Consider the following 23,675-nt stretch of genomic DNA (forward strand, 5'->3'; position numbering starts at 1 on the left):
TAAAATATTATTGAAATATATGTGTTACTCAGTTTATTTTTTGAAATATTTTATACAACCCAAATTTATAAAAATGTTTCATTAAATATATTTTTTTAAATTGTTGATTAAAATAATATTGAAATACATATTTTATTATATTTTTATTTTTGAAATATTAGTTAAAATATTTATACAAATATTTTTGAATATAGTTGTTGATTAGAATATGAAATATCATATTTTAAATTTGAAAGCTTTTATATAAAAGGGAAACAGTTTAGTTTAGGAAAATAATTTATATAAATACTTTATTAAATTTTATTTGAAATAATTGTTCATTAAAATATTACTAAAATAATTTATTTTGTTATTTTATTATTTATAAAAAAAAATTTTAAGATAAAGCCCAAATTTTTAATATTTTCCCATGGTTTTAGCATTATTAACCATTAATAATTCTTTTAACAAGAAATGTTTTATTTAGGCCTGGACATTTTAATCTGGATCCGAAAACCTGAACCGGAACCGACCAAAAAATATCCGATCCGGAACCGAACCGAACCGAAAATTTGTAAGTACTTTTTGGGTTTAAATTTCTTTTTCCCGAAAGAACTGGAGCCAAAGGAACCGACCTGAATAGATCTAGACCCGAATAGACCCGACCCGTTAAGAACCGATCTGTGCCCAACTTAAAAACATGTATATCTAAATTTATGATTTTTTGTGTTCTGTTTTTTTTTTTTATGATTTAGTTGAAATATCTTTTGTTAACAACATTTGTTATTATTTTGTAACATTTTTTAAGTAATATGAACTTTTAAAATGTAAAATTTAAAGTTTAAAAATGTTTTATTTTAATTATTAATAGTTTCATTTAAGTTATTTTGTAAAATTTTAATGTATATGATAAATATCGACTAATTTTGATGGAATTAGGTGTGCCATGTATTTTCAGATCCTAAATATCCGAATCCGATCCGGATCCTATATAGACCCGAAAAATTACAGGTATATTATAGGTATTTTAATTGTAGATCTGAACCGACCCGGACCCGAGAATAACCGACCTGAATCCGACCCGGAAATTTCTAAGTACTTATTGGATATAAATATTTAGGATCCGAAAGATTCAGATCCGAAAGGAACCGGTCTGAACCCGATCCGAAGACCCAAACGCCCATGCCTAATTTTATTTTATTTTTGAAAAAGAAAGGAAAAAAAAATGGAAAAAAAAAAACTGGTAGCTTCATTGTATATAGTATGCGACCCACCCGAGAGAAAAACAGTTATATATTACGAAATAGTATATAGTAGAGTATAAAATATATCGTTACAGATTCAGACGAATAGTATAAAAGATATTAATGCCGTTACATCTTCCCCATTTGTAAACATCCCCCATATCAACTGCATCAACTGTTCCATCTTTTCTACAAGCTATTTAAAAGAGAAAAATTGAGTTTTTTTTTTTTTTTTTGATTTAATCAACAATTTGGATTTCAGTTTTCAGTTACCTTTTAATTTAAATTTGTTGGAATAAGTTAAGCGGAAGCTAAAGCCGTACAAAAGGAGAAAAGATGATTATGCAGCGGCGGATTGGATTCCTATTATTTCTCGCCACTCACAGCTCTGTCGACTGGGAAAGCTGCAAAATCGCGAAGGTGTTCGTTCGTTCTCACTTCTCAGCTTCTTCTTCTTCGGCGGTTCCCCGGTTGAGGTGAGGCGTTTCCTGAGTTCATATAGTTTTAGCATTAGTGAACGAGCCTATCTCAGTAGATTAGACAAATTTGCCGTGGCGATTTTCTAGGTAAAAAATCGATGTATCTGATTTTTGATTTCAAAATGTTTCTTTTTTGTAGAAAAAATGGCGGAGGATGGAATCATTCAGCCACCTGAGGATATTGCTACTAAAACTATTGTGGAGAAAACAGCAAGTTTCCTTTCCAGAAATAAGGTGGATAAGAGTGAGATCATGCCCAGCGATGTTAGATACAATTTCCTGAGAAGCAAGACAGATCCTTCTCATGCATATTACAGCTACATGCTTTCTAAATACTCTGATGCTCATAGTCAAGGAGGTGGAGGAGCTGTGGAGTCTATTGGTGGTGCTGCTGTGAATATTGAACCTGATGATCACACCAAGGATCTCACAATCATTAATACACCTGCACAAGTCCCAGCTATTACTCTTGCTGCGAGAGTAGCTTATCTTGTTTCTACACAGGGGGTGGACTTTGAGATGCAACTCAGAGACAGTCAAGTGAATGATACAAGGTTTAATTTTCTTAGGGATGCTTCACATGTGTGTCACGCATACTACCAGCGCAGCCTTGCCTACTTGTCTTTTGGGAATAAAAGTCAACTCAAAGCTCGGGCACAACCTCCTCCTGTGTTCAATACCCCTAACACTCAGATCCTGTCTCTGCCTAACTTTCTGCAGTTTAGACTTCCTCAACGGATGACATTGAAGCAGCTCGATACCATTAAGGTCACAGCTCAATTTTCCCTGTGGTATGGGCATTATTTTGTGTGGGCTTTGAAAGGGAATGTGACCCAGCTTGAGTTTCTTAGTCCAAAACATAGCTGGCACCCTTTTTACAATGAGTTTCAACGTGCCTACGAGATACTGTTCAAGCCCCCCAAAGATACCAAAGAACAGCTGTATAAGAGTGCCGAATACACAGACGCCATCCAGAAAGGTTTCTTACAACGTATTCAACTGGATGATCCTATCAAGGAGCGTAAATGGCTGGAGCAAGGGGAGAGGGCAATGATTGATTGGCATGATGCTACATCCAAACCATTTGCTATGAAGGAGGTTCAAGAGCTGCTACCACCTCAAGGACCAGATCCTAAGAGACAAAAGCTTGAGGTCTCACTTCTGGTTCCAGAAACCCAATTTCTCGCTCAACATCAGGTGATGCTTTCTACACACTCTTATGATGTCTTTTTTCTTCATTCTTCCTCTCGAGTTTGTATCCAACTTATAGTTTTACACATATCCCAGGGTTTGTCTTCACTTACGGTTTCTTTTCCAAACCGACAAGCCGTTGTGATCAAGGTGTCCTCGTTGTCCGCAAATGTTGCATCGTTGAAGCAGATAATAGCTGAAGTGATCCAAATTCCAGCGGACAAACACAAGTTAAGTGGAAAATCGGGGGTTTTGAAGGACGACAACATGACACTTGCACATTACAATGTGCGAGATGGAGATATCCTAACACTGTCTCTGTGAGGACAAAGATCGATAGATGGACAAGGCTTCTCAAATCTCTTAACTCTAGAAGAAGGGATTTCATTTTCTTACTCGGTTATAAAAGTTCTCTTTTCTTTTCCCAAAAGACGTCGTTAATATGTGTGTGATACCCCTGCGGTTTCAGTTTGATAACAAAGTATGAAAACAAGTACTACATTTCTTATATGGATCGCATATGGAGTTCAACCAAACATTAATCCATCTTTTTAAAAGCTTATAACTTTTGTTTTCACCAACGCTATAACTTACAGTATAGGTTTGGTTTTGCTATGGTTTAACCTTTTTTTTTTTTTGTGCAACTGCTATGGTTCAACCTAAAAATCTATCTATTTAATGTATGATTTTTTTAAGTTGGACCATCTCTTAAAAAATACTAAACATATGTTTTTATAATATCTCAACAAAAATTAGTTATCTAGAAACTTTATTGAATGTGTTTATTTTTTAATTATTTAATTATAATCTTTTAATATCGACCACCCGAAATTATATTTTATTCTCTGTTTTTTTTCTCAAGAAAGTTTTCCGCCTTTTCTCTAAAAAACAAAACATTCGCTTTGTGTTTGGCCCCTCCGGTCTCTGGCTCTCTCTCCGGGTGCCGTGAGGGTCCCTCCTCTTTCTTTTGGGCCAATTTTTTCTCCTATTTCCAGGTAAAATGTAAAATTTTTATTAAAATAAAACATTTCCATATTTCAAAATATAGAAAGATCTCACCTAATTTTCGACTGACGACCTATAAAAAATGTTCCTAAACCCAAGAACAAGGGATCGACTATTCAAAAGTTCAACTAGAAAGTTAGGCGGCTAGAACTACCATTACTAGACCTAAACGCTGTAGTTTCGGATCTAAAGATCAATAATACATTACCTTTGATCACTGACTCTTGTCTTTAATGATGACTTCTTGTTTCCATAGCATCACCAACAATTCGGCAGAAATTTACTCTAACATAAATTCATAACTTTTTGTCTGTGTTGCTACCCGTCTTCACCGTTTGTTGTGCGTGAATTCCTCTTGACGATCTTTATAAAAGCTTGGATTATTCTTAGCATGGTATTAGCAATGGATCTTGGTAAAATTTCAATTTATGTGTTAGGATTGGAAACGATCATTGTACTCTCTTTGTGGTTCAATTCTAGTTTGTAATCCTTTGACAAACAATCAATGAATTTTAAGTGTTTAAAAAAAAATCATAACTTTTTATTTCTGATTTGCTTATAAATATAGATGTAGACACACAAGTAATAATTATAAGAGTTTCATAAAATTTTAGGTTTTTGCCAAATCCTCCCTTATTGGATTAGGTATTTATTTAGAAATCATTCCTTATTGAATGTATCATTTATAAAAAAAACCCTATTAAATCACCCCTTATTGGAAAATATGGATTTCATCAATGAGATTCATCAAAAGTTATTTTGGATTATTAAAAACTATATTTACCCTTCAAATCCAATAGAACAAAATACCATCTAAAGAGATGGAATTTAAGAAAAAAAATTATTTCATATTTACTACCATATCCACGAGATCTTTGCGCCATATCAAAATTATCGGAGCTTGTAGCCAAAACATTGTCCACAAAAAGGTCTGAAAATGAAGATGGCGTTGAAGGCAGGGAAGAGTTATAAACAAATTGAGCGCTGGTTTCGACTGATGGGGACATAGACTGAGAGGGGGAGGTCACAACATCCAGCTGTATATCTTCTTCTAACATGGCTAGATTAGCAAATCTGTTTGATCCTTTTGCATTACTTAACTGTAAGCAACTATCTCGGAGGCCATCTACACTAGATTTACATTTCAAATCCACCACAAGGGTAGACAGTGATAGTGTACCTGCAGCAGCAAAGACTAAAGGAGCAGAAGAAGTAGGTGAAACAGAAGTTGAGGTAGTGATGTTCCCGATGAAACCAGAATCAGTGTTAAATTGTGTAGTTTCCGGAACACATACTATATCAGATGGAGAAGCGCTTATAGCTGTGGAATTATCTGCTGGTGAGCTTATAGGAGGGGCAGGATCAGTTTCCATTGATGCAGAATGAGTTATTTGGAGGGTTGAGACATTTGCATCAGTGTTGTATGCAGTAGCTTCAGATGGTACATGGAAACATACCTCTTCAGCTAACAAACCTTACTTCTCTTGCGGTCTTCAACATCTCCTAAAAAAATATATCAGGCAAAAGATGTTGACGTAAAGTAGCCGGTATTGAACGGGAACGTATCAGAAGTTTGCGATCTGAAGAAGCGGCCATGCTCCACCTTCAAGAGCTAGAGCTGGTAGAAAATCTCTCTTGAATCCTTCTTTAACTTGAGATGTGTTCTTGCCCCTAGCTTATCCCTTTTTTTTTTTTGGAACGCAAAAGAAAACCCGTAGCTTATCCCATTATGTGAAGAATATAAGTAGATCTATGGGGCCAAAGATAAGACCATCCATTGCCACTGTGCCACAAAACGTGTTGACTTTGGTACATATCGAAGCTTCAGTTTTATGAATTTATCAAGGCCTCCGTACCTGCGATACCGCAAGTATAACAGTTTTGCTGGATTAGGTGAGATGCAAACATGGGGATTTATAGCTAAATGATTATGAAAGAAGCAGGAAAGAAACCAGAAGTGGTTGCTACCAAAAACGAAGGAAAGCGAGGTTAGAGAGAGAAAGTTAGAGAGAAAACTCTGGGGATCCGGCGGTCGGTCGGCGCGTGAGCGTCCGTGCCGCCGCCGGAGTCCTGTCTTTCTTCAGAATAAATCGCCAGTCCCTGTCTCCCCCTTTCTTTTTCCGGTTTCCGCCGTTCGGAGATCTGGTCAGCCATCAACCGCCGTGGTTATGATGCTGGAGTCACGACGCGTTTGCGGGAAGGATGGGGGGTTAAGTTGTGCGTTCTTAGTTTCCGGGATACGGAGGCTCTCACAGATCCGTCGCCGCCGGTCCTTGCATCCGCGGCGGGGAAGCTTCCTTAGTTCCGCCGTCGTCAGCTCTAGTCCCCGGGGGGTGAAGGCTATCACAGCTTCGCGTCGCCGGATCTCGTCCCCTAGTATTTTAGGGTTTGATCTTTTTAGTTTAATTTTATATCATCGCTTAGTCTTACGTTTTGTTTGTGCTCGCGTCGGAGGAGAGAGAAGATCTCTGGTGGAAACGGTTATGTTGCATGCGATATTTTCTTTGGGTGGTTGTGGTGAACGGTGGTGGAGGTGATCTCGCCATGGCGATCGATCCCTTCAGGTTTTAGAGGCCCAAAGACGCTTGCGGTGAGGTTAGGTGGAGCTGCGGAGCTCCGGTTTGGTCGTGAGATCCGAAGGATGGATCTCCGGCGAAGTTGAGAGGTGGCGGAGAGGAGACGCCCGTGTGACACGTGCCCCCTCATCATCGAGGATGGCAACACGTGTCCTCGCATCGAAACAACAGAAAATCGAGGCGGCTGCTCTCTCGCCGGTTTAGGAGATTAGGGTTTCTCAAGTTCGGCCGGTGGTTATGGGCCCATTTGGTTATCGAGTTTGTGTTTCATTCTGGGCTTTTTTTGTATTTTAACTAGGCTAGGCCCGTATCCTTTAATATTAAAAAACATATTGACGGAAAAAAAAGAAAGAAACCAGAAGTGGCCAACATTACCGACAAAACCAAGTCCAAACATGCTTGTGATAGCTACTTGCTTCCAGTTGAGCTTGAAATCTGCGTCTTTATTTGTGTCCTGTTATATGGAAACATAGATTAGCAATATATTAACAGATCTATTCATCCGGCAACCTATATATATGTCAATACTTTAGCCACAAAATCAGAGCAATATATAACAACCGTAGATATAATTTTTTTCCCCTACCAACCTATATCCATAGACCTTAGACACAAATAGGAATAGAAGGTTGTGGCCGAAACTATTATTAAAATATTTTAGAAATATCTTACCAAATCCTACCAAAGTCTCCTTTTAAATCTCCATCAAAATCCTTGAATTCAACAAAACCCTCCATCAAAATCATAGAATTCAACAATACCCTCTAAATCTTAAAATCTTGAAAACCTTCTCAAACTCCTAATTCAATAAGCCCCCTAATATATAAAATATTAGTAAATATTTGAGGTTTTATAACGGGCATAATATATAGTCGTGCATCGTAAATTAAATATGTGTCTATAAAATAAATTATATCAACAATGGTGATACGCATATTATTCAATCAGTTGATAATACATAAGTTTGTTAAATTTTATAAAATTAATTAACTGTTTTGACTTATATTAATTTAATATTATGCATAATTTTTAAGAATACAGTTATTGTCACACATATATTTTAGATAATTTGAGACTGGGTCACATGACATGAGCTTTCAAAATTTTCAAGTATAATCGAAAGGCAGAAAGATATAGAGAAGAGATAAAACACTGAAGACACAAAAACCTGCAAGTTTAGGCTCCTTAGGAACCTTGTGGTTATAAAGTGTCTGATTCTCTTCACTATCATACATGTAGAGGTGTCAAATGGGCAGACCGTCCAATGGTTGCCCATGTCCATATACAAACGGGTTTAATATGGACAAACTCATTTTTTCCATTGGTTTTTATTGGACAAAATGTGGAAAACCATTAAGAAAATGGTCTTTGTTGGTTTTGGGGTTTATGGACATGGACTGTCCAATGGTCACAAAACCTAGGTTTTCTAAAATTTAAGTTTTTCCGTTAAAATCGTAAAATCGATTTTTTCGCTTAAATTTTGATATCAAATTTTCCCGCAAGAACCAGAAAATCGAGTTTTTCCGTCAAAACCGCAAAATTGAGTTTTTCTTCAAAACGTAAAATCGAATTTTCCTGCCAAAAACGTATGAACTTATGCATTGTTGTACTTTTGAATTTATGGATGAATTTTAATTTTATGAACTTGTATATATAATTGTAGGCCTATAAATTAAAATTTAAAATTTTTTATATGGTCATTATGGACCCCATGGCAAAACCGAAAAATCGAGTTTCTCTGCCAAAATCAGAAAATCTAATTTTCCGCCAAAACCGCAAAAATGAGTTTTTCCGCCAAAATTGCAAAATCGAGTTTTCCCGTCAAAACTGCAAAATTAAGTTTTTCCGCCAAAACCGCAAAATCGATTTTTCCCGCCAAGACCGGAATTGTTGTACTTATGAACTTATGCATTGTTGTACTTTTGAATTTATGGATGAATTTTAATTTTATGAACTTGTATATATAATTGTAGGCCTATAAATTAAAATTTAAAATTTTTTATATGGTCATTATGGACCCCATGGCAGCCCATGAAAATATGGGTGTTAGTGGGTATAGTCCTTAATGGACATGATTCTTAATGGACATGGTCACTTTCTGTCTGCAAACAATTAGTGGGCAAATGGATATAGGCTAATGGACATGGGCTCGCCCAGTTTACAGCTCTACATACATGTACCAAACATAAACACACAACACAACAAGAAGGCACTATTTTGATGCCGAGCGAAAACACTCACCGCTCCATATTGTTTTCGTTCGAAGTCTAAAGAGGTAAGCCAGATCTTTAAAAACGTTACCAGCTCCATCGAGATTTATACAAATACTTTTGTCTAAAAAATCCAAATAGATGCTGAAATCTGATCGTTGGAGATGGGGTTTTAGCACAGGAAACAAAAAGTAAAACACAAAAGCCCTGAAAACTATAAATGTGCGCTGCATCATGAACTACTCTTATTATTCTGGAAGACGAACCAGACTTGGAACATATACATAGCAAAGGTTATGACAACCATAACCCAAACTATGCCCTGCTACCTCCGCAACTTGTTTTTTAATCTTACCATCACTTATTTCGTAAATGACGACGTCAATATAGTTCTTCGTGGCATTGAATTCCCCGCACCATGCAATGATAGTACTGGTCTTGTGGTCGATGAAGTATGTAGGGAAATTGTAATATGGCGCAGAATGTAATATCGGGAGGTCAGGGCCAGTAACGTTTAAATACTTACTCCAACAAACAACCTCATCAGTCACCTTGTTTGTAGTCCACAATTCAATGTTCACACGTTTATGCTGATGTAGTAAAGAAAGCCTATCTCCTCCAAAACTTGAGAGGACTAATGTACTAGCACAACACAGAGAGGTACATTCAGTTTCAAAGGGAACACCACAGCCTATGTCTTTGAATGTCTCTGCAGTGAAATCAAGACTTTGGACGAAGATTTCGGTTTCCAAATTACCCTTCTTCCTATGAGCAATCCAGTACATGTTTCCATTCATCGACAAAGATTGATAATGAGGAAACCAAAGCTTTACACACGAATCGAGAGCAGCATCAACACTTCTCCAGAGTTTAGACTTGCACTCATATATCTCGAGACCTGAATTTTTCATAACATTAAACCTCATGATCTTGTAGTTTTCACGAGATACACTGTTGTATCCAAAACCATAGACGATACTATACCTTTCGAATTGTCTCGAGGGTTCAATCCAATAGAATCTCCTCAAAACCGGATTCCAAATTACAAGCTTACTAGTACCTCCTTCAATACACTGACATAGCAATAAACCGTCGCAGTGGATCATTCGACGAATTTCAGGTGTACCTTGAAAACGTGAGCGAGCTTGGGTCTCAATATTGAAGAGGTTAACTGATTCATTGTGATGCGCCAGTTGTATGAATTGTTCCCGGGAGAGATCCAAGTGTTTGTAGATGAAACTCTTGTCGTTAAAAAGAGAATACCATTGTTTGCATATGGATTTAAATCGTACCAAAGATCCGTGTGGAATCCTGTAAAGTATCTCTTCTACTAACTCAAAAGGTAGCACAGGTGAACGCTTTGACAACTTTGAAGAAGCCATGTAAATATTCGGAAAACTATTAGGTAGTCGAAGATCAAATCTAATTTAGGTTTTGTGAACATTTTGTATATATAGCCTTTCCAACTTAAATTTCTATAATAACCTTAATCTTAAAATTGCTGAAATAAAAAGCAAATTATTATAAAGGAGGAAACAAATAAGTAAACTGAGAAAAGAAATTAACAAATAAGTAGCTTTGTAGGATTTTTTTTTTTGTACATAAATACGTGTTTTCCATTTTTTTTCTTCTCGAGTATATTGGGAAATTAATATCTATAACAGTTTGTTATTTTCGGGATATAATTTTCTAATCTAATTAAAAAGTCCAGTGATATAGACTATAATGTATTTATAACAATGATTTATATTAGGGAAAATTATAAAAATAGAACAAAATTTTACTAATATTACTACGTACTATCTATACTATTAATTATTTAAGAAACGATTTACCTGATTTGGTTGATTTTTCATGATTTTAGGCTGCATCAATAATTTTAATTAAAAATTTCATATTCATATGTTTAAAGAAAAACAGTTTTTATGTAATTATTATGAATAATATTAAATAAGAGTAATGTTGGAAAGACTATACAGTATATATAAAATTGGCTCATTTTTGGAGTTAATAGGCTCCCTAGGCAAAACTCCACTGAAAATTTCAAGCTCGTCACAAGAAACCTAGAGAAAAACATGATCATGATGTATTTGATTGACTAATGACTGACCATGATCATTATGTATGCTAAAAAGAGCATATGAAACTTTTTGTTAAGTTTTATCATTATTTGATTATTCCACTAACCAAATCCTTACAAATCATTACAATCTGCTTGACTAGACACAGTACATAGTTATATGAATCTACAATGATTATCCTTACTAGCTCTACAGGGCATTATTTAAATATGTTAATGTAGCCATTACATAGAGAAAACCATACGTATATAACAGGCTAGAGAGAGTTAAGTAAGTAGAATATTGGTGTTGTAGGTGCCTCCGGCGGTCCAATCTGCTGGAAGAGCATTCTGGGATTCGACCCAGTTGAGACCGGCGCTTCCATAGACTAAAAACCTCAAAGAGAGAGTGCCTCTTGGTGGATTCTGATAATCATGAACCGCTCCAAACACTCTTCTCATGCGTTTCCACTCTTTGCAATCCTCCTGAATCATATAGTCATGTTCAAATCTACTCACAAAACGTCAAAACTCTTTTGCATACAACTATACTTTTGAACCTCCAAATTTTTAAGAGTTAATATATATTTATAAACCAGGTATTTTGTTCGCACATACGGATATAATCATCTTATACTTATTAGTTATATATGTCTTATTATAATTTAACGTACATTTTATTTTTTCAAAAACTTCAAATCAAACATCAAATATTTATATATGACAATTATTTTCATCAAAATGTATATGCTTAGTTTTGTGTTGAAACTTTAAAAATACTCACATATTAGAAATATTTTATAAAATATCTTTATACAAAATTTTTACTTGATTAATATTTAACTATAAATTTTCATATCTTAAGTTTTGAATTTTTACAACTAAAAACATTATTTCCAGGTAAAAACACAATATAAATAAAAATTATCTTATTTCTTAAAATATGTTTTTATTTGACATTTTATTATATTAATTTATAATCAATTGTCTAATATAACATATAAATTTAATATTATTAATATATTTTTTTTAATTATATAAAAATATATAAAAAAAATTCATTAATGGTATCATTGACATTAATTACTTTAACTGTCAACGGGAGAGCTCAAATGCTAAAAAATCACTTCATAGATAATAATATAGATTCCTAAATTTTTTTTAAAAAATTATTAAAACTTTTACTAAATTGTCTATGCTTCTCAATATTTTAGGACCGGTCATGTATTAACGATGAGCGTCTGCAGAATACATAGTGTTAAAGTTCAATAAGTGTTGAAACTAGCGCTAAACATCCTCAAAAACTAGATATTATGTTAAAAGTGATCAATTACCTGCCAGAATTCAACGGCGAGGATGTCGTTGACACCACCAACGTACAAGATAAGGACGGCAAGATAATGAGGATTATAGCTTTTCTCATGGATCTTATACACCAGATTGTACCCTCCGTACCGGCAAGGGACCCTCTGGTACTCAACGTCAACCACACCAAAAGAGTAGAGCTGAAACTCTGTGCCCGGTCGAGCCATACGTCCGTACGCCTTAGGGCTAAAGATGAAGTCCGTACCATCTCCTTCTCCATAGTCCGTAGCCACTACGTATACTCCTTCCTCATTGCAGTGTGGAGGTATTTTGCATCTCACCTTTTTTAATAATTAATAATTAATGATATTAGTTTAGTAATGATAGTCTAATTACATGTATATAGCAATAGCATACTGTTGTGATGAAATATTAGGTTAGATATTGCTATACTGTTGTTGATGAAATATTAGATTAGATAAAATATGAAAACCTGGTAACAAGCACCACAGCCAGCTCCATTTTTCCATAATCGAGATGAAACACCACTTACTTCACCATCATTGATATCTCTTCCAAATTCTCCATACCCACATGCTCCTCCTAAATAATATTCATATTCTCATCAGTAAATATTTATTTTTTTATCAGCAGATTGTTTTGAAAAAACTATATATTAAACGTAATGTCATACTCGACCCAAAGACATCATCTTCCTATAAACCATATACAGATCCGGTCCAAAACAAAAGCCGGTTAAACCTTCATTTAAGAGACATCTAATATGAAAAAAGCATTTAAGTTAAAATATTTTAGGCTTTTAAAAAAATATTCATATGTGGAGTATATATTAAGAGTTTGGATAAACTTGGTAGATGTTACATAAGAAATAATAATTATTAAGCTTGATAATGATATTGACTATTTGAGTTGTTTCTGTTAATGTAGCTTTTCCAATCATGCTTCATAATATTATAAAAATAAAATAATCAATTTACTCAAATATATATACATAAGAAAATAATTCAAATACGTACGGGAATTTCCTTTGCAGTCGGGGCTGCCATAATAAGTAGCTCTAGAGCTAACAAAGTCATCAGATAGACAAAGAAGAGGCAAGAGGACAATGACTTGAACAAGCAGAAGAAGCAAAACGTGAGACTTCTTCATATGGTTATATGTAACTATTGCAATACTATTTTAAAAGTGGTTTGGGAAATAGATTAGTGTTACAAAAGATATGTGATGGTAGAGGAGAAGTCTAATATGGTATTTATAGTTGAAGGTAGAGTGCTTATTATAATATTATAAGCATTTGCTCAAGCATTGTTACTATTTCTTTTCTTTCCACTTGGCAAAAGCTATCTCAAATTTATATTTTCGCTAAAAACGCGTACTTGCACTACCCAAGTAAGAAATTGGGGAGGTAAGAGGTTGGTCGTGACCTAAACCTAGTTTCAATGTCATTATCATTATTTTCTTATAGCTGGGGAATCACATATCGAAATTCACACTTCACTTTTGAGAAATTTACCTATCGTATAAGTTTTGCGGTGAAAGGAGTAAAGATACATATATTGCAAAGTTAAGTTACATTTATTGATTATACAATTTTCTGATCATGATTAGTAAACAAGAAAATTCGAAAGCAAACTATATTAGTTGATTTTAAAGAAACCAAATTACCTCATTATTGATAGGAATTACCATTGGACTGACATGTTCAGTCTCGCTTTACTTATGGTCATGTTGATCTCATCAAAGATATTTTTCGCTCAGTGCAGATATGATTGGCTAAATGGACACAAGCCACGATTCAAGTAATTATGTGGTTGCCTAAACACTTGTTTCACATATGTTTTCTGTAGCGGCATTCACAAACTTAGATCAAAGACAATGGACTTTGAAACTGTTTTTGCAATGAAAAGAGAAAAAGATATGCATATGTTGAAAAATTATTCATGGCCTCGACCAGACCAGTAGGATAACACCTATGCTGCTATTATTTGGTTAGTGCATTCTCGCCTTTAACCACTGTACATAACTAAATACCGTGTGTGCCATATTCTACATTTTGAATTCAGTGTAGAAAATTATGTATGAAATAATCTAATCATAAGAAGAAGAAAAACTGAGTGAGTAATATCAAAAGACAGTGCAATATAAAATGGTGGGGTACCATAGCTTTTGGGTCTAGCAATTATTGCCTGCAAAACGAAGTTCATTACACCTAGTCTTTAATAGATTGATTTTTGATTAGTTGTTTGGTGCAGTGAATGAAAGAATTCTATAGAATATGATGAGCGTGCTGTTTTTCTGGAATCACAAAGGTTTCATTGGTTTTCTTTCACTACTAGCTATTTAGTATTAATACTAGGTTAGGTTAAGATAGTGCCTTGCGCGGAGTGAATATTGTATTTAAAAATTATTTTACGTATTATATGTTTTTAACATATGATGAAATAATAAATATATACTGAATAATTAAAAAAATCATTAACATTACATATATAATTAAATTGGTGTGAACATATAAATAAATTTTATTAATCCAAACAATATTTTTTTCTATTTGATAAGATATATAGTTAAATTTAAATGATATTAACATATAATATGTTTTAATATTAGTGTCTATTAAATGATGCTTTCTATTTGTATGTTTTTTTTATCAATTCTATCTTTTATAGCAAAAAAAAAAAATTACTGATAACAAAAATTTTATTGTGAGATTAATAGTTTTAGTATTTAGTATTTTATATTTTTTTAAAAAATTAAGTTGTCAATGTTTGTTTGAAGCTTTTATCAGAAAAAAATGTTCAAACTAAATTTTGAAATTAAAATTTATGTATTTTATATGGTATATAGTTTAATTTAAAATGATATAGATATCTTTTAATCTTAATAATTATTAAATGAGACTTTCTACTTACATGATTTTGTAATCATTTGTATCTTGTCATAATAAAAATTTTAAACCAATAAACAAAATTTGAATTTGAGACTTTTAACACTTTTAGTAATTTATAGTCATTTTTAAAATTTTTAAAATAAAACATATACAGAAAAATATAATTTTATTATATGGTTAATGTGGATGTTTAATTTATTTTAATAGTTTAAAATTAAATAAATATGATAGATGGTACAATAATTTTTATCAAATCTTAATTATTCAAAATCATTAATTGTCATATATATTTTAGTCACATTAGACAATTCTGTAACTTTTATTTAAGGAAATATAAAGAACGTCACTAATAAATTTATGGTTAGTTTAATAAAAAGTTTATTATATATTTAGATGGACCAACTTATTTCTCTATAGATTCTAAAAATCATTGTATTGATGACATGCATGTGGCTACAAAACAATGTTGTAATGTTTCTCAATTAATATATAAGGGATATGTATTGGATAACTATTGTTTTTTCAGCTAATAAACATAAACCGGTTTTGATAATTATTGCTAAAAAAATTATATTGCATGTTATTCGAATTAATTTGGATCAAGTAAACATAATTAACATTTGAAGGATGTTTGAGTTTGATCAGCTGGTTGTGTTACAAATGAATTTTTCTTCCATGCCACATGATATTTTGGACGCTAAAACCCCCTCTAAAAAAAAGAAAAATAGTTATCCAATACATAGAAATATATGGCAAACTTTATAATATCATTTATGTGATCTAATTCATACATCGAACAAGATATTTCATGAAATATTTGTATGTTTGATGTTCAAATTAAGATAAACACACCCCGTAAAGTAACACTTTCTCTTAATTGTGTATAAAATAATTTAGTAGTGTGAGATGTCAATAAGATAACACATTGGGTATAGCAGCCGTGATTTTTATTTGTAAACGATCGTTATTATAATGTAAATAAGATTAGGATGCTATGTCTTTATATAAAACTACTTCATATTAAACCCTTTTTGCTGTTGGTCTGGTTGTAGTCCACTTAAATGATATTTCTAGTCCCCTACCTTCGTAGAAATATTCTCTTTGTAGCCTTTTGGAATGATATTTAATCAGGTGCAGTCAGAGTTCCGCCCAGAGATTCAATCCACAGGAATGTTTATTTAAAATCATTATCGCTTGACACAAATAGCTTTTTGAGATAATAGGTATTTCATGTTTTGGTTAGTTTATTGGTTGGTTAATTATATTAAATCTACTGACGCTAATAATGGTTGTTTGGACAATGGCCGTCTCATGTTAATGGACTTACTAGTTTAGGAAGATTTTTCAAGATTGAAAACATCTTCTAGTCAATCATGCTTGCCGGGACATAATAGCCTAGTGGTAACACTAGAGTGAACTGGATCCCAAGGCACCTGGATTCGAGTCCTCTGGAATTCTGGAGACAAAAAAAAAAAAAAAAAAAAAAAGTCAATCATGCTTAACAGCGCAATAACTTGGTGTGGTGAATTCTTACGCCACAAGAATCCAGATTCGCCGGCACGTAAGGAGCCCATGACGTCACTAGAACAGTATACATGTCAAGTCCAATAATTAAAAAAACCATTGCGTGTTTGTGACAAGTGTAGGCTTTTTCATAGGTAAGAAGGATTTACACATAATGGGGTTGGTGAGTTCAACTGTTATGTCATTTCTCAATAATCTCTCTATCCAGTTCGAGAAATGGTAAAACTCGAGCATACAAATGAAAATATGCATTACGCAGGTGAGCAGACGAAGTTGATTAATTTAAAAAGTTCAAAACATTGAAAATTACACCAATTCTGTTTCTAGGCATTCACAAGCCTACACATAATAGGTTTGTCTATGCTTGATAACCCTAAAAATTCTACACAACATTTTTCACATTTTTCAAGACTTTAACTCGGTTTTGTGCCGATCAACGGTTCAACGATTACCCCTTTGATCTGCGCTCAAACCAACAACCTATAAATCACAGCAAAAACGTTAATGTCAGAGTAAATTAAACTTTGATAAAGGATAAGCCAATAGAATTAGAAGTCATAACAAAATGATAATGTCGTAAAAAGTCATTGCATTGCCAAATAGATTTACAAGCAGAATAACATTACTTTTAGTCACCCGGGACCAATCAACGCTAGGTGTTAATATGCACTGCAAATGATTAAAGAAGGCACAGTGGTTTGAGATTATTAAAAAAACTTTGCACAGCCAACGAGATGAGTTTTAGTGTCTGAAGGAGCACAATCCTTGGGGCATGTGTTGGCCTTCTGTGGTGAAGTTTGTTATAATGGGCAATGAAAATGATATCACTAAAAGAAAATGGGAAGTAACTATTGCAACTAAAGGGGATGCAGAACTAGAAAACTAGAGGGAGGCCACTATAAGCACTTACATTAGAAACTATATGTCCCTCGGTATTCGTTAGGTTTCTACAAGGCTATTGCTTGAATGGTAAAGTAGTCATCGTGAACCATTAGTGGGGTGTAAAAAGTGTTTGAGCTTTTACAGGTGTTCCTCTTTTATAAGTAAACACTCCTAACTCTTGCATGGGTCCAAAACTGACAGAACGAAAGTATACTTGCACAAGTGTAATTTTATGATTTGTGTGATTAAAAGCTATTAAAGTCCAGCAGGCAGTTTCATGATCATTATCATCAATATGAAGAACGAAAAGCGAGAAAGTTTCAGCATTTACCTGTTAATCATGAGGGATTTTGGAAGATACTTCTGACGTTTAGATGAGTTGTGCCTTTTTAAGGTCGGACACAACTCCTCTGTCTTGGCTGCCCCTTTCGTTGTAAACAACCTGCAAACAGATTACAGGAAGAGAATAATTCAACTCTGCAGCAGATAACCAGTCTATGTTGATAGAAAACAAAATCATTCATGTGTCATTATATCGTACCTTATCAATGATCCCGTATTCAACAGCCTCACTGGGACTAAAATATTTTGGACGTTTCATGTCAGCTTCAATCTGCTCCGGGGATTTACCAATATGCTTTGAATACAGCTTGACCTTGAGTTTGACATTACACAGAACAGAGACACACGTGTAATCTTATCAGATAAGTTTGAAGATAAAAGTGAAGAGTACAGGAAAGAGAATGCGCACATGATTTCAATTTTGCTAGCAAGTACATACTATTGATGGCTAATTAGGTGCATATTAAGATGTCCGTGAGCAAAAAGTCATAGAACATATCACGTACACAACTGCATACTGTTGTAAATTAAACTATGTTATTCTAAGTATATCACAAGGGTCCGCAACTGCTTTTTAACTATGTGAGTTCATTTAAAGTTGATTTTTCTCACCATTTCTGTCTTTATGTGATTGATTTCTTTCCTTGCGATTTCAACATCGGTTGCTTGGCCTTGAAATCGAGCAATGGGCTACAAAGATGTCAAATAAAAGAAAATATATGGATAACAGATATGCACAAAAACTAAGAATCATATAGCCTTTCTCCCAATTAGGTGGGAAACAGACGCCACTTACAATCTAAAATAAAGATCACGAAGAACCTGTTTTATCATTATAGTGGATGAGGGCAATGCAGAACGGTTTCCTTTAGCACCAGCAGTCAGAAGCAAAGCAGCTTCACCCCAAGCATTCCCAACGCAAAGAGTAAAGATTGGTGGTTTGACATACCTGAAGTCGAAAGATAATATAAGAGATTATTCTTGCATGGATATATGCTCAGTCTCCCAAAAATAACAAGTAAAAAAAAGCATAACATAAAAAAAATTCTTCAATTTTGCGGTTTAGAATACTCGGGAAAACAGTTCCAGGATTAGAGTCTAGCCATAGATTCTTGTTTAGAAAGAGATACAAGGATGAAGTAAATTAAAGAAGAGGGATAAAGAATACTAACCCCATGACATCATAAATTGCAAAAGCCTCGGTATCATAGCCCAACTTCTCACCATTCTGAAATGTAAAAAAAATTGAATTCTCTTAAAACATTATGAAGATTAGGTAATGAATTATAGACCACAATTTCAAGGTCACTATTAAAGGATGCGTTCTCAAAGATGGAAGACTTTCTAATGGAAGCTTACCTTGGTCGTCCCAGTGGAGTTTATGTAGAGGTAAATAGGCTTTTCCTCGTCTTCATACTGAAGGTAAAGAAACTCTGCGAGTATCAACTCAGTGACTGAAGGTACAAGAGACATTCCCAAATATACAATTCGGTTTTTGAACAAATACGATGCCAAATCAGGAGGAGGTTGTTCGTGCGCACTCCCTTTTGAAAAAGGTATAACCTGTTGATTGAAGGAACCAAGCACACTCAGAAAAACCATGGGAACAAATAAAGACTCAACAAACGTGAAATACATAAACAAAACTAGCAATCCAACTGCGATAGGTAAGTCAAAAACACAATAAGTGATGAATAAGCAAATGGCACACACAATTGAGTGAAACCTCTGCCACATTCTCAACTTCCTTCTCATAAGGCAATCACATAGCACATAGATTCTTCTAATAGTACACGGTTCAAACTCAACCCTCTATATAAACATGTAGCATTACCGATCAATCAAACAACTGCAAGCCCTGAACATTCTCCTCGTTGTGAGGCGTGAGCTAGTTTGCCTATGTTTAGTCACTCTAATCTATTGGTTTTCGCCAGCTCAAAATTAAGGAACAATAGTTGATCGACGTACGAGCCAGCCAATACAATTCATGGATAATCACTAATCTACAGCCACGAAAACCTCGATTTCGAAATCCTAACAGTATTTATAGCTTTGTTAATCGAGATAAACGATGTGAAATGTAAACATTCAGGTACCATAGTGACAACTCCGCGCTTAGGCTTCGAACTGGAGAGATTTAACGGATTAAGCGATTCGGAACGAAGCTTGGCGCCGCAGAAGTCGCTAGAGATGCTTCCTCCGGTGTACGGGGAGAGTAAGCCATTCGAGAGAGAAGCTCTGAGCGAAGAAGACGAGCATCTCACTTTAGATCTCAGATTGCGTGTCGAAGACGGGATTATCGCTGACGTACGAGCTCGGAAAGTTGTGAAGCTCGTCGCAGTCGCTGCTGCTACCTCCATTTTTTCCTCCTTTGTTGCAGAGAGAGAGAGAGAGAGAGAGAGTCGTCGGAGACACCTAAACGATAACGAACGATCCTTATCAAATTGGGCCACATGTGGGCTATAAAAATTCAAACAATAGGCCCTTTCAGCTTCTATATGGACCGGGAATTTATACCGGTTTAGAAAATCCAATCGGAACCGAATTAAACCGGTTTTAAAAAGAGAACCATTCACGAGTCAGTAGACTAGCAAACAAAAACATCCACCACAGAGAATCTTTTGTGTCGTATTAATTTTGCGTTCTTTCTTTTATAAAACAAACCAAATGAGTGAAAGTGAAGCACTGAAACCTGAATCGTTCCATTAAATCCTCAGCGAAGATGCGCTCGCTTCACCTAATCTCCTTCGTCATCATCATCATCATCAGTAAGTATGAATCTTTTAGATTCTTCACAAGCTTTTATTCATAACTGACAAGGTTCTCATTACCTTGGCGAAGGTCTTTTAGCTAAAGCTTCGAAAAGCGACGATGGGTTTTGCTCAGCGCCTTCGATCACTGAATCAGACGAGAAGACGAAACCCATTTACTGGAAAGTCACGAATCCAACACTCTCTCCTTCTCACCTCCAAGGTTCGGATGTGTTTTCTTTACATCGATCCTCACTTTCTAGCTTCGTGTCATCGAAAGTTTGATACTTTTGTTGGTCAAGTTCGATTTTTTTTATGTTCTAGGTCGAGTTTACTTGGACTTAGTGCTTAATCTGAGCTCCTGTCTTGCAAAAAGCTCTTAACTTCTGATCATTTAGGTGCTTGGCATAGTATCTATAGTTCAGTTCTGTGGATACTGATTCGTCTCTTTCTGAAAAGTTGTTCCTTTTGTATATTTAAGACTAGTTTTCTTATTAAATTTGGACCTTTGTAAAAGTGTTTTGAGCAGTAAGTTTCTGGTTCTGTAGACTTGCCTGGTTATACAAGAAGTGTATACAAACGAGATCATGCCTTAATAACACCGGAAAGTCATGTATACAGCCCTTTACCTGACTGGTACGTACATCTCTTTTCTTACTTTTGATAGCTTCAGAAGTATACAAGTTCTTGAGCTTACTTGTTTCTTAAATTTTGACAGGACAAATACATTAGGGGCGTATTTAATCACACCTGCGATGGGTTCCCATTTTGTCATGTTCTTTGCCAAAATGAAAGGTCTGTTATCAATAATATCAAGTTCTTGAGATTATCCTTCTTTATATTCTTCATTTTGGATGATATAACTGTCTATGAGTATGAACCAGCTTTTGTGTACATGTCCTTGTTATTACAACATTAAGTGCTTTAAGGTTTAGAGATTTGCGGCGTTATATAATCTACTCGTAGAATTTTTTTGATCATTTAGCTGAGTTTTAATATCTCTTGCAGAAATGTCAAGTTCAGGTTTACCTCCAAAAGACATAGAGCGGTAAGCTCTCTCTTTCTTTAACGTAAATTTGTACTTATCATCAACTTTCTGCTGATTATTTCCTTTCAATGTCTTGAATCTTCTTCTTCAAGTCTTGTATTCGTGGTCGAGGGTGCTGTGACACTGACTAACACTTCCAGTTCCTCGACAAAATTGACGGTATGGTTTCTAATGGTTGCAATATAATCTCCGTTAGTTTCTTCATTTTCTAATGGTAATCGTTTTTTTTCCTGTAGGTTGATTCATATGCATACCTACCTCCAAACTTTTATCATTCCTTGGACTGTGTCGAGTCTGCAACACTTGTTGTCTTTGAGCGGAGGTTCTTCTCCTTCCCCCTTGATTTAACAAGCAATTTTCAGATCTCTCTACGGTTTTATAACTTTAAAAACTCCTCTGGTTCTGCTACAACTGTAGGTATGAACATCTAGGTAGTCACACAACAGAGCTCATCGTTGGCTCCACAGACAAGCAACCACTACTTGAGACTCCCGGTGAGGTAAGTGTGTACAAAACTAAACCACTTTCTCATAATGCATTCAAGCTGTAGATTCTAAATTAAGTCAGCTCTGAAAACGCCATTTTGTTATCGTTTACAGGTTTTTGAGCTGCGGAAACTTCTTCCGGTCTCCCTTGCTTATGACTTCAACATCCATGTAAGCACTTCGTATGAGCATCTAATGAAATCCTTTCGCTTCTTCAGACCTCTTAAGCTTAATTAGTATTGTTTCTGTCATATGCAGATTATGGACTTTCAGCCTGGAGAGTTTCTCAATGTTAAGGTACATAACTGTTTAGACTCAATACCATAGGGATCTTAAAACCCACTTGTAATTTACTTTCTTTCCAACTGTTCTTATTCAGTTTAGATTCATTCTTCTCAAATGATTTTGGAATGTTAACAGGAGGTTCATTATAACCAACATGGTTTGTTGCTTCTGGAAGGCCAAGGCATTTATCGCTTGGGAGATAACTGGTATGCACCACACTGTACTAATAAATTGCAAGTGTGATATATAATTAGATTACTTCATGTGATCTTCTCTTTAAATAGGTATCCAGTCCAGGCTGGTGATGTCATATGGATGGCTCCTTTTGTTCCTCAGTGGTAAGATACTGCCCCATGGTTTTAATTTCTACTATGGAAGAACCAAATTCTCTTGGAACTGTTTCCTGACAACCTGAAAGATCACTGGACCACACACATTCTTAGCTAGTTGTTTGTTGTTTCAGGTATGGTGCGCTCGGAAAGAATAGGTCTCGCTATTTGTTGTACAAAGATGTGAATCGGAATCCGTTGTAATCAAAGATCCAAATGACTTGATGTGAAATATGGAGAAGAGTTCTTTGGACTAGAAGCAGGAATCTTTGTTCTTTAGCTTTCAGTCTTAAAAGCTTCTCATGTTCATTATTCCAAGCATCAGCTACTTTTGTTTTGTATGAAGAAAACTAATTTGAAAATGTCAGTTGCCTCTACTGCTTTCGCCATAGTTTTTTATATATCTTGTTTTCTTTGTCATGCATAACCTAAACCAGGAGAGGCAAAGAGTACAAAGATCAAGCAGAAAACCAATCTTATTCAGATGCATTATCCCGTATATATTAATTGAGAAGCATTTGAAAAATTAGAACCTTAATTTTGTATTAATTAAAAAAACTCCAAATCCTAGGTGACACTCTAAATGCCTTCTAAATTTCATTACAAAAAATTCTAGAGCATCTAATATAAAGTATAGTTTAATCTAATGGTGTCACATTATTCCATAATTCTATAACACTAGAGAACATTATATTAACCTAAAATACAGGAAGTGTGTATTCTTTCCTTAAATAAAAGCTACGGAATTACCTAATATGATTTACATATATATGACAATTAATGATTATGAATAATAAATATTTGATAACAATTTTTGCATCCTTCTTCATTTTTGTTTAAATTTATATTATTAAAAAAAATAAACAATCACATGAACCATATAATAAAAAAATAGATTTTTTCTTATATGTTATATTTTGAATTTTTTAAAATGACTTTAAATTACAAAAATGAGGAAATCTTATATGTTATATTTTTTTTTTTAAAAATGACTTTAAAATACAAAAATGAGGACACCTTATATGTTACATTTTTCTTATATGTTAGATTTTTTTCTTATATGTTATATTT

The 23,675-nt window shown here is 34.4% G+C and overlaps 5 protein-coding genes and 1 pseudogene across 5 annotated transcripts; 2 read left to right on the forward strand and 4 right to left on the reverse strand.

Annotated features, from left to right (window-relative positions):
* Positions 1-1,469: 1,469 nt before the first annotated feature.
* LOC106304350 (probable splicing factor 3A subunit 1) lies at positions 1,470-3,394 on the forward strand. The gene is made up of 3 exons (XM_013740757.1): positions 1,470-1,699; positions 1,842-2,899; positions 2,990-3,394. Exons 2-3 carry the CDS (start codon positions 1,847-1,849, stop codon positions 3,215-3,217), a joined length of 1,281 nt encoding a protein of 426 aa, XP_013596211.1. The 5' UTR covers positions 1,470-1,699; positions 1,842-1,846; the 3' UTR covers positions 3,218-3,394.
* A 1,889-nt stretch (positions 3,395-5,283) lies between these two features.
* Positions 5,284-7,709, reverse strand: LOC106303290 (annotated as a pseudogene).
* A 1,223-nt stretch (positions 7,710-8,932) lies between these two features.
* Positions 8,933-10,066, reverse strand: LOC106305496 (putative F-box protein At3g22650). Its single transcript, XM_013741861.1, has one exon. The coding sequence runs from the start codon at positions 10,064-10,066 to the stop codon at positions 8,933-8,935; it is 1,134 nt and encodes a 377-aa protein (XP_013597315.1).
* A 788-nt stretch (positions 10,067-10,854) lies between these two features.
* LOC106304359 (expansin-like B1) lies at positions 10,855-13,304 on the reverse strand. Its single transcript, XM_013740766.1, has 4 exons — positions 13,086-13,304; positions 12,542-12,651; positions 12,078-12,389; positions 10,855-11,229 (listed from the first exon to the last, which is right to left on the reverse strand). The coding sequence occupies exons 1-4, from the start codon at positions 13,216-13,218 to the stop codon at positions 11,032-11,034; spliced, it is 753 nt and encodes a 250-aa protein (XP_013596220.1). The 5' UTR covers positions 13,219-13,304; the 3' UTR covers positions 10,855-11,031.
* A 3,439-nt stretch (positions 13,305-16,743) lies between these two features.
* LOC106301237 (ATP-dependent Clp protease proteolytic subunit-related protein 4, chloroplastic) lies at positions 16,744-20,139 on the reverse strand. Its single transcript, XM_013737589.1, has 8 exons — positions 19,804-20,139; positions 19,067-19,270; positions 18,880-18,935; positions 18,530-18,656; positions 18,320-18,397; positions 17,907-18,020; positions 17,697-17,807; positions 16,744-16,963 (listed from the first exon to the last, which is right to left on the reverse strand). Exons 1-7 carry the CDS (start codon positions 20,065-20,067, stop codon positions 17,736-17,738), a joined length of 915 nt encoding a protein of 304 aa, XP_013593043.1. The 5' UTR covers positions 20,068-20,139; the 3' UTR covers positions 16,744-16,963; positions 17,697-17,735.
* Positions 20,140-20,327: 188 nt separating this feature from the next.
* On the forward strand, positions 20,328-22,995 carry LOC106303721 ((S)-ureidoglycine aminohydrolase). The gene is made up of 13 exons (XM_013740028.1): positions 20,328-20,475; positions 20,549-20,680; positions 21,006-21,093; positions 21,176-21,252; positions 21,466-21,505; positions 21,598-21,664; positions 21,742-21,827; positions 21,923-22,004; positions 22,105-22,161; positions 22,249-22,287; positions 22,411-22,481; positions 22,560-22,613; positions 22,739-22,995. The coding sequence occupies exons 1-13, from the start codon at positions 20,430-20,432 to the stop codon at positions 22,806-22,808; spliced, it is 909 nt and encodes a 302-aa protein (XP_013595482.1). The 5' UTR covers positions 20,328-20,429; the 3' UTR covers positions 22,809-22,995.
* Positions 22,996-23,675: the final 680 nt, after the last annotated feature.

Source organism: Brassica oleracea, chromosome C7 (assembly GCF_000695525.1).
Source record: "Brassica oleracea var. oleracea cultivar TO1000 chromosome C7, BOL, whole genome shotgun sequence".
NCBI classification, from domain to species: Eukaryota; Viridiplantae; Streptophyta; class Magnoliopsida; order Brassicales; family Brassicaceae; genus Brassica; species Brassica oleracea.

Excerpts from the sequence above, each read along its gene's own strand:
- LOC106304359 (XM_013740766.1), bottom strand. The coding sequence starts at position 13,218 with ATGAAGAAGTCTCACGTTTTGCTTCTTCTGCTTGTTCAAGTCATTGTC. Across the intron at positions 12,652-13,085 it reads CGACTGCAAAGGAAATTCCC|GAGGAGCATGTGGGTATGGA; the intron begins GTACGTATTTGA and ends AATATTATTTAG. Across the intron at positions 11,230-12,077 it reads TCGCCGTTGAATTCTGGCAG|GAGGATTGCAAAGAGTGGAA; the intron begins GTAATTGATCAC and ends TATATGATTCAG.
- LOC106305496 (XM_013741861.1), bottom strand. The coding sequence starts at position 10,066 with ATGGCTTCTTCAAAGTTGTCAAAGCGTTCACCTGTGCTACCTTTTGAG.
- LOC106304350 (XM_013740757.1), top strand. The coding sequence starts at position 1,847 with ATGGCGGAGGATGGAATCATTCAGCCACCTGAGGATATTGCTACTAAA. Across the intron at positions 2,900-2,989 it reads AATTTCTCGCTCAACATCAG|GGTTTGTCTTCACTTACGGT; the intron begins GTGATGCTTTCT and ends CACATATCCCAG.
- LOC106301237 (XM_013737589.1), bottom strand. The coding sequence starts at position 20,067 with ATGGAGGTAGCAGCAGCGACTGCGACGAGCTTCACAACTTTCCGAGCT. Across the intron at positions 19,271-19,803 it reads AGCGCGGAGTTGTCACTATG|GTTATACCTTTTTCAAAAGG; the intron begins GTACCTGAATGT and ends TTCAATCAACAG. Across the intron at positions 18,657-18,879 it reads GCAATTTATGATGTCATGGG|GTATGTCAAACCACCAATCT; the intron begins GTTAGTATTCTT and ends TTTCGACTTCAG.
- LOC106303721 (XM_013740028.1), top strand. The coding sequence starts at position 20,430 with ATGCGCTCGCTTCACCTAATCTCCTTCGTCATCATCATCATCATCA. Across the intron at positions 21,828-21,922 it reads CTTGTTGTCTTTGAGCGGAG|GTATGAACATCTAGGTAGTC; the intron begins GTTCTTCTCCTT and ends CTACAACTGTAG. Across the intron at positions 22,162-22,248 it reads CTTATGACTTCAACATCCAT|ATTATGGACTTTCAGCCTGG; the intron begins GTAAGCACTTCG and ends TGTCATATGCAG.